This window comes from Lutra lutra, chromosome 2 (assembly GCF_902655055.1).
Source record: "Lutra lutra chromosome 2, mLutLut1.2, whole genome shotgun sequence".
NCBI lineage: Eukaryota > Metazoa > Chordata > Mammalia > Carnivora > Mustelidae > Lutra > Lutra lutra.
The window spans coordinates 131,804,727-131,814,092 of NC_062279.1; the positions used below are offsets into that span (position 1 = coordinate 131,804,727).

At 33.2% G+C, this 9,366-nt stretch overlaps 1 protein-coding gene across 1 annotated transcript; it reads left to right on the forward strand.

Moving 5' to 3' along the window:
* Positions 1-354: 354 nt before the first annotated feature.
* Positions 355-671, forward strand: LOC125094298 (60S ribosomal protein L39-like). Its single transcript, XM_047719933.1, has one exon. The coding sequence runs from the start codon at positions 389-391 to the stop codon at positions 542-544; it is 156 nt and encodes a 51-aa protein (XP_047575889.1). The 5' UTR covers positions 355-388; the 3' UTR covers positions 545-671.
* The last annotated feature ends 8,695 nt before the right edge of the window (positions 672-9,366 follow it).

The window sequence follows — 9,366 nt, forward strand, 5'->3', positions numbered from 1 at the left end:
TTCACAGAAAATGGCATTCTTGAGTGTCCTTGTAGTTACCCCTCAGGAAAAGTTCCCCTTTCTATAATGTTTGCTTAAAATAATAATTGTAATTATTAGATAAGAAATATCTGTATCTCAAGTTATTTATTATTACTGGATATTAGATTATCATAAATGTCATTAAAACATTGCAAAATTTTGTCAAGTGATATTAAGTATAAGTTCATGAATTCTAATGAATCTGAGAACTATTTAAAATTCATGAGTACACTCAAAATACACATGCGCTCACACACACACTCCTCATCTCCAGATTAGCTGATGATAATAACTGTGTGCAAAACAATGGTTAGGTTTGCTCCTTTTCGCCGCCATCCTGTTGTGTGCCGCTCACTGTTAATTGACCATGTTTTCTCACAAGACTTTCAGAATCAAGCGATTCCTGGCCAAGAAACAAAAGCAGAATCGTCCCATTCCCCAGTGGATTCGGATGAAAACTGGTAATAAAATCAGGTACAACTCCAAGAGGAGGCACTGGAGGAGAACCAAGCTGGGTCTCTAAGGCGTCCCACATCACGTGATGTCACACCTAATGGGCACCACGTATTTAATTAAGCTACTTGAAGATCATGTGTTCTATTCCATCACCCTGTAAACACCCTTCTGCCTGGCCAATAGATACCACTTATCAGCGAAAGGTTTTTCTGTTACTATAGCTCTGCACCAGTCGGTTGGTTTGGTAATAGATGTGAGGCGTTTGAGCTGTAAAACAAACAAACAAACAAACAAAAAAACAATGGTTAGGTTTGTAGAACTTAGGAATTTATGGAACTCAGTACCATAGTAATATAAAAAGTGAGAAAGAACCTATTAGGAAGAATCAACAACATTATATGAGTCCTGTAACTTTATTTCACATTTCTTAAATTAAATTACAGAAGAAGCCATTATTTATAATTGGGTATATATTTCCATAATGCCTCAATTTCAATGTGTGAGAATTGAGCCTTTTCTTTTTAGCAACTGAATTTTTTTCTTGTAAAATGAAGAAGTTTGTTTTTATTTTTGCTCTGAGACACAGATGTATGGTCAAACCCTAGAATGGAACTTGGACTTAATTATTAAATGCAGGTTTGCTTCATTTTATTTTATCATTTCTTTTCCTTTAATCTTGACTAGCAGTTTTCACTGTTGTGTATTTTAAGCTGTCTTCTGTCTATTTTGGTAGAAGGCAAGGTGTCAGCCATTAAATAAATAGGTAAAAATATAAAATATGAAATTCAGAAAATAATTTTTTAAATGAACTGACATTTTACAAAGTGACAAGAATAAAATTAATAAACACAATAATTACATATTCCAAAAAAGTATTCAGATTAAATATGAAAATGATTATAGCACTAACTCATACCTGCCTGTATAACCAAAAAGATCAAAATAACTAATTAGATTTAGGCCTTTATTAAAGAGAAACTTTGAAGTAATACTCTTAAATGTAAATCTCTAATTTAATGGATTTCCCAAGTAAAAATTAACTATCCTTATGCAAATTTTACTGAATTTGCTAGAGTAGTATCTGATATAATGTCAGTTTCTTATGGTAGCAGAACTTGCTTGGCTATAAATCCTATAATTTAAGGATTATATTATTATAATTAAATTGGAAAAGAAAAGAATAAAATATTGTCCCAAGAGTAGTCCTGAAAACTGAGAATTATTACTTTTTGTTAAGTGGAGCATTGTCTTCAGGAATGACCCCAATGTGATACTATATTGACAGTGTAAATGAAAGTACTTACTATAATATACCTATACATGAGAAGACTTTCAGGAAGAGTCACGTAGCAGAGTTTGGCAGCTGAGGGCTTCTCTCTTCTATATTTGGGGTATGTAAGGCACTGTTGATCTTCTAAGGAGTAAACTAAAATTATTAAGAAGCAAAAAAACCAAGAAAATGATTCTATTACACTATCTCACTTCTTACAGGAGATCAGTACAGGGGAGTTTAATACCAGAACATACAGTATTATTTCCGGTAGCCCCAGTGAAAGACTCAATAAGCAGAGACAGAAACAGTCAGTCTTCCTTCTTCTCAGGACCAATAGGATGGAGAGAGAGAGAGATTTCAAGGAATTGGATCATATGATTATGGAGACTGGTAAGTTGAAGTCCTATAGTGTGAACTGGCTAGACACTAGAAGAGTCAATGTTGCAGCTCTGTTCTGAAACCTGACTGCTGGCAGAACTCTTTCTTGCTCTGGAAATACCAGTCTTTTGTTCTGTTCAGGCCTTCAGTTGATTGAATGAGGCCCATCCATATTATGGAAGGCAATCTGCTTTGCTCAAAGTCTACTGATTTAAATGTTAGTCTCATCCAAAAATATTCTCATAGAAACATCCAAAACATCCAAAACTGTGGCCCAGTCAAGTTGATATGTAAAATTAACTATTACACTGGGCCAGTCCTAGAAAGAAATGTGCCATTTCCCTCAGGAAATTTTAGCCTATTTCTTATACTTTTCAGGACAACAAGAAATAGTTTGAAATGAGGAACAAAAGGGGCCTGGAGTGTTCAAATCCTAGTGACCTAGCTGATGGCAGCAAAATCCAAATCTGACAGTTATGACTGTGAGTAGATATATTTGTTGTTGTTATAATAACATGTCTAAGTTGATGCTATTCATCTATCAAATAAGAGCGTTATTATATCAGCAAAAATATATTGTGAATAAAATTTAAATTGTTTGCTTGAATTTGTGTCATGGCTTTCCTTTGAACTTCAATTATGATTCAAACTCAAAACATGGCCTAAAACCCTTTTGGGATCAGGGTCCTGTTCACTTCTCAAATTCATATCTTGTCACTTTTCCCATTGTTCTCTATGTTTCAGCTAATTTCAAGAAGATAACAATTATCTTCTAACTCACGACTTTTGAACCAATGGTTTCTTTGGCCTAGAACACACACCAGCCTTCATTATTAGCAAGCATACCCTCCTTCATTCATTCCATATTGAAGTGAAATATGTCTTGAAAGGACTATCCCAATTGCAAGCCTCTTTTAGTCCCTCCTCCCTCATATCCCCTTTTGAATCCATAGCTTTTATCATAATTTTTATATATATTTATCTATTAATTTGTGCAGTATTTTTTTTTTGCCTGGATGTTTTATTCACTGCTATATTGTCAAAGCCTGGCACAATTTCTGGTAAATTATAGGAACTCAGCCATTACATTTAACTAATGTATATTGCATTTTTAAGCAACTGGATACCAAGATTTTTAATATATCAACTACTGAATAGGTTGCCAAGTTTTTAGCTATATTAATAATATCAAATACTACAGCTATTCCTGTTAAACAATTTTTAGTACAATGATCGAACATGTGAATAATTTTAAAATTTGAATTCTATCATCTGTGTATCTAATATTTGTTATAAATGTATTCTAATTTCAAACTTAATTCACATGTCCCTTATGCAATTTCCCTACCCCACTTAAATATGCAAACTAGGGGACTTCAATTAAAACAATTTGGTAAATTTATTCATTGAGCTCCTTGTCTCAAATAAATAGAAATAAAAAATAAAAGATAAAAAAGACAACAAATTAGGAAAACATTGATAATCTAAAAAGTATGAAACAAATGACTTTTGAAATAAAATGATTAATATTATAAGTGGGCCAGAAAGTCCAACCCCATGGGCTTAGACCTTGATTCAGAATAGGCAAAGGAAGATAAAGAGATAAATATATGTTATGTAGAACAAAAGACTAATACCAGCTCAGTGATGAAGCTAGACTTGCAATATATAAAGGCATAATGGCTAAAGCTTTTCAGAATTAATAAATAAACAAATCCTCAAGATGAAAGTTTGATTTCTGAAGAAGATTTTAAAAATCCAGAAGTAGGTGATTGATAATAAAATTGTAAAATACCCAAAATAAAAAGAAGATTCTTAAAAGGTACCAGAGGAGAAAGATTTTCTACAAACTCATGATGATTAAATGACACCCATTTTTCTTTCTTTCTTTTCTTCTTTCTTCTTTCTTTCTTTCTTTCTTTCTTTCTTTCTTTCTTTCTTTCTTTCTCTCTTTCTTCTTTTCTTTTCTTTCCTAATAACAGAAAGGAGAAAGCAGAATGGAATATTTCATTTCATACACTTAAGGAATACATGCTATGTTTCAGAATTAAGTTTCCTATAAGAGTTGGAGAGTTTTTATTGCTTGTTTATTTCTATAATGATAGTCAGAAAATCTTTCTTCTAAAAATTCAAATAAGTATTGTCTAAAGGGGTGCCTGGGTGGTTCAGTCATTTAAGCAACCAACTCTTGATTTTGGTTTAGGTAAATGATCTTAGGGTTGTTTGATTGAGCCCCATGTTGCGCTCCAAGCTGAGCACAGAGTACACTTGAGATTCTCTCTTCCTCTCCCTCTGCCCCTGTCACAGATCTTTATCTCAAAATAAAATAAAATAAAAGTATTGTATGAAATTATTATCAAAAAGAAGTTTAAAAAAATCTGAAACCCCATAAAGTAAAAAATAAAAAGGAAGGCTTCCAAAACAAATAGGAATTTCAAAGGAGAGCATCAGGAAGTAAGGTTGATAGGAGCTATGTGCCTGCCTACTTTGGTTGGAAAGAAGCCTGGCCTTCCAACAGTGAGAGAACACTATGGAACAGGAATCAAGGAGGCCATGAGGTCTCACAAATTGGGAAATGGAAGTGAAAGTCACCATATCCAGTATGACTCTTGAAGAGCTACTGAAAAAAATAAAGAAAAATTTGGCCACTCATAGAAAATGACAAATATTCCAAGAAACCTATAAAAACAGATATAAAAATTCTAAGAAATTCATAGCTTATTGGGAAAATTATTGTAGAGTTTAAAAGTTTAGAATAAATAAAATTGAAAAGATCAAATATCAACTCTTACAAAACAGATATGATGCTATATCTGAAAGTATCCTTTATGTTATAATATTTTTTAAATTGATAAGATAATTACATCAGACAAGAAACTAGGATAAAACAAGCATGAAGAAAGTAGAAAAGATAAAATAATTAAAAGGAAAAAAATTACAAAATAAAGATTAAATTATCCAACATAGGTGTCAAAGACAGATATAAACAGTTGTAAAGAATTTAAAGATCATAAAAGAAAAGCATATGCCAGTAAATTTTGAAACATAGATGTCAATTTCAAATATAATTATGTCAAATTTAGTCAAGAAGTAATGAAAAACTTGTCTAAACAAATCATGAACTTAATAGTAAAAAATATCCATCTAAGAATACCAGGTCAAAGTGGTTTAAGACAAAACTTTTACCAAAACCTCATGGAACATAAAACTCCTACTTTATTTCTGTATTTTAGAAGCCAGGGAAAAAAGAAATATATATCTAGTTCATTTTGATGAGACATCAAAATTAGTATCGAACTAGTACCAAAATTATGTGCTTTTTAGAGCTTAAACACACACATAACAACCTTATTTGCAAATATATACATAAATGTCTACTAAGCAGACTATACATCATCAAATGTAGAATTTTTCTAATAAACATACCAATATAATGTAATCTATCAGATTATTTTTAAAATATATATAATGAGGTATATGGATTTTGAAAAATAATCCACATAGATTAAGACTCATTCACAATACAAAGTATTCATAAACTAGGAAGAAAAACTTAGTAAACTGGAAGAGACCTGCCTCATCATCATGGAGTGCAGTGTATACATCTTTCTTAAAGAAAAACTTTAGAAACACCTTATATTTAGGAATAAAAAAAGGATACTGAGTATCACTGCTATTATTGAATACATTACTGGCCTTAGATAATATAAGAAAGCAATAAAAGTAAATGAATTATAACAATTGTAATGCTAGTCTTTTAAAGATGATACGATTGTGAACATATATAATCTAATGAAATCTAGAAGCAATAAGTATTGATCAGAAATTTTAGCAAGGTTTCAGATATAAGATCAAGATCCAGAAATCAATATCATTTCTATATACCAACAACAACTAATGTTAAAATGTAATAAGAAAAAAATCCTATTCTGCAATAACAGTGAAAATTTTAAGTTATCTAGTAATGAACTCAATGAGAGATATTTAAGACATTTATAGAGAAAATTATGAAATGCTACTGGAGAATATAAAAGAAAACCTAAACAAACAGAAAAGTATCCCTTCACTGAGTGGAAATCCTCTATATTTTATAGTTGCTATCCTCTCATAGTTTATCTATAAATGCAAAGAAATTTCAATCAAAAACAAAAATTTTTTTTTTTTTTTTTTAAAGATTTTATTATTTATTTGACAGAGAGAGATCACAAGCGGGCAGAGAGGCAAGCAGAGAGAGAGAGAGGAAGAAGCAGGCTCCCCGCAGAGGGGAAAGCCCGATGCGGGACTCGATCCCAGGACCCTGAGACCATGACCTGAGCCGAAGGCAGAGGCTTAACCACTGAGCCACCCAGGTGCCCCAACAAAAATTTTTTTAAGTGGAACTTAACAAGTTAATGTAAGGCTAAATGGCTTAGGATTGTCAAAAATTATGAGGAAAAATAAAATAGGAAGTGAAAAAAGAAATAAAGAATGATCATAAAGTCAATAATTTGGATAGTATGCTACTGGTGCAGTTTTGTAGATAATATACCAAAGGGATATAAAGAGAACCCAGAACAGAACATGTATATATTGAAACTTAGGATGTAAGAGGATACATTAACAAGGCAGTATAGAAAATGTGTGCTTTCAAAAATCATTGTAAAGCAATTGGTTATCACTGTTGAAAGTGAAATATAATTCTATTCTATCTTAACAATACAAATAAATTTAAGTTTCAAACATATTAAAGACTGAACTGAAAATAAATACTTTAAACTTGAATTAAAAATATAGAGAAGACTCAGGGCACCTGGGTGGTTTAGTGGGTTAAGCCTCTGCCTTCAGCTCAAGTCATGATCTCAGGGTCCTGGGATAGAGCCCCGCATAGGGCTCTCTGCTCAGTGGGGAGCCTGCTTCCCCCTCTCTCTCTGCTTGCCTCCCTGCCTATTTGTGATCTCTCTCCATCAAATAAATAAATAACATCTTTTAAAAAAATGGAGAGAAGACTCTATAATCTTAATGTTGGGAAGGATTCCTTAAGCAAAATACAAAAGTACAAGCCATAAAATGAAAATTGCATAAATTGGACTACCATGCAATGAATATGTCCGTCCATCAAAAGATACTCTACACAAAATAAGGAATGCAAGCCATGGATTTAGAGATAATCATTGCAAGTTGGGACAGATCCAAGAGTTCTAATCAGATTACAAAAAGAATGATAAAATAATAGAAGAACAAATAACCCCAATTTTTGAAAAAAATGGGAAAAAGACAAAAAGAGCAGTCACATAAGTGGAAATAAAATGTGAACAGGTGCTCAACTCAGGACTAATTCAGGAAAAAATAGTTGAAACAGTATTATCCCATTTCATATCCATCAGATTCAAAGTTGACATGTGCCACAATTAGGTAGTATAAATATGGGAGCTTTCACATACTGCTAGTGAGACTATACATTATTATGTCCAATTTGGAGAGAAACTTAGTACCAACTAGCATCATTAGAGATATTCATACAAAAGTTCACAGTTCTATTTATAAGCATGTATCTTTTAGTAAAACTTTTGTTTGCATACAGAAGAAGAGCTACACAGAAATTTTCACTGCATCATTATTTGTAATAAAAAACACATTCATAATAAGTTAGCAAATAAGAGAACAGATAAATAGTTATGGGCATATATATGCATAACACATTTGTATGTGTGTTTGTCTTTCTACTTAGGCACATAAAATCAAGCTAATTATATCACTCCATGCTACTATTGGTACTAGGCAAGATAAGATTAATTTTTTGTTTTATTTTATTGTATATTATTTTTCCCTTGCTTCTGATCTTCATTTTTACTATCTGTGATAGCCTCAAAGATGTCCCCTAATGATGCCTACCAACTGTTGCATGGTCTCCTGCCACCTCCCCAAGAGTTCTTCTGTGTGACCTGTAGAATATTGCAGAATGTTATGCCACCATCTGACATTGTTATATAAGACCTCACTCTCTTTCCCTCTGAATATGCTTGCACTGGAGACAGCCAGATGCCATGTCTTGAGGACATTCATGCAAACCCAGTGAGAAAGCCAATGTGGCAAGGAACTGAGGGCATCAGCCAACAGTCTTGTATTATCCAAGCAGTTCTTGAAAGTTGGAAAGTTTGTCCTCTAATTCCCATTAAACCTTTAGATACTTACACGGCTGTCCCACATTTTGACTGTGGCCTCAAGAGAAACCCTGAATCAGAGCCACCCCACTAAACCATTCTTAGATTCCTGACCCTTAGAAACTGAAGTAAAAATGTTTATTATTTTAAGCTAAGAAGTTTTGGAGTACTTTGGTATGTAGCAATATGTCACTAATTCTTCCCTTTTCAGTTTAGAAACCTATGCTAACATGTTTACTATTGATTCAAGTATACATGCTTGGAGGATACATAAAAACTTTTTGTAAATGTATTTTCAATTTACAAAAATGCAGTTGTGTTACAGAAGCCATTCTGTTCTGTTTTTTCATGCTTTTATACCTACTAATTTTGCTAAATGTGTAACGAGTAACATTTTCCTCTAAATGTAGAAGAGCGTCCCATAGGACACATCCTTTGTAACTCATCTTCCTGGTGTCCTCTTGGAGACCTGTGGTGAGTTTTCTCTAAGGTATATACCCCAAAACGGATTATTGGGCAATGGAATATACTTTTAATTTTCTTTTTAAAGACTATCTTCATTGCTTTCCATCTCTTCCCTGTCCTTATAAATATTTCATTTAAGGGAGCCTGGATGTCTCAGTTGGTTAAGTGTCTGACTCTTGATTTCAGTTCAGGTCATGATTTCAGGGTCATGAGAATGAGCCCTGTTCTGGCTCCATGCTGGGCCTGGAGATTGCTGGAGATTCTCTCTCCTTCTCCCGCTGCCCCTCCCACCTTCAAATATTTAAAAAATCTGGGGCACCTGGGTGGCTCAGATGATTAAGTGTCTGCCTTCAGCTCAGGTCATGATCTTGGGGTCCTGGGATCGAGCCCCATGTGTGTGGTAGGGGGTGTCCCTAGCTCAGTAGGAAGCCTTCTTCTCCCTCTGCCTCTGCCTCTCCTGCTTGTGCTCTCTCTCTCTCTCTCAAATGAATAAATAAAATATTTTTAATTAAAAAATAAATAAATAAATAAACAGTTGAAGTCTCCAGTGTGCCTATTTCCTTCAGCATCCCATCTCTTCTCCCCAGAAGGAAGATAATTCACTTAGCTCCTTTAGAATCCTATTAAAATTAT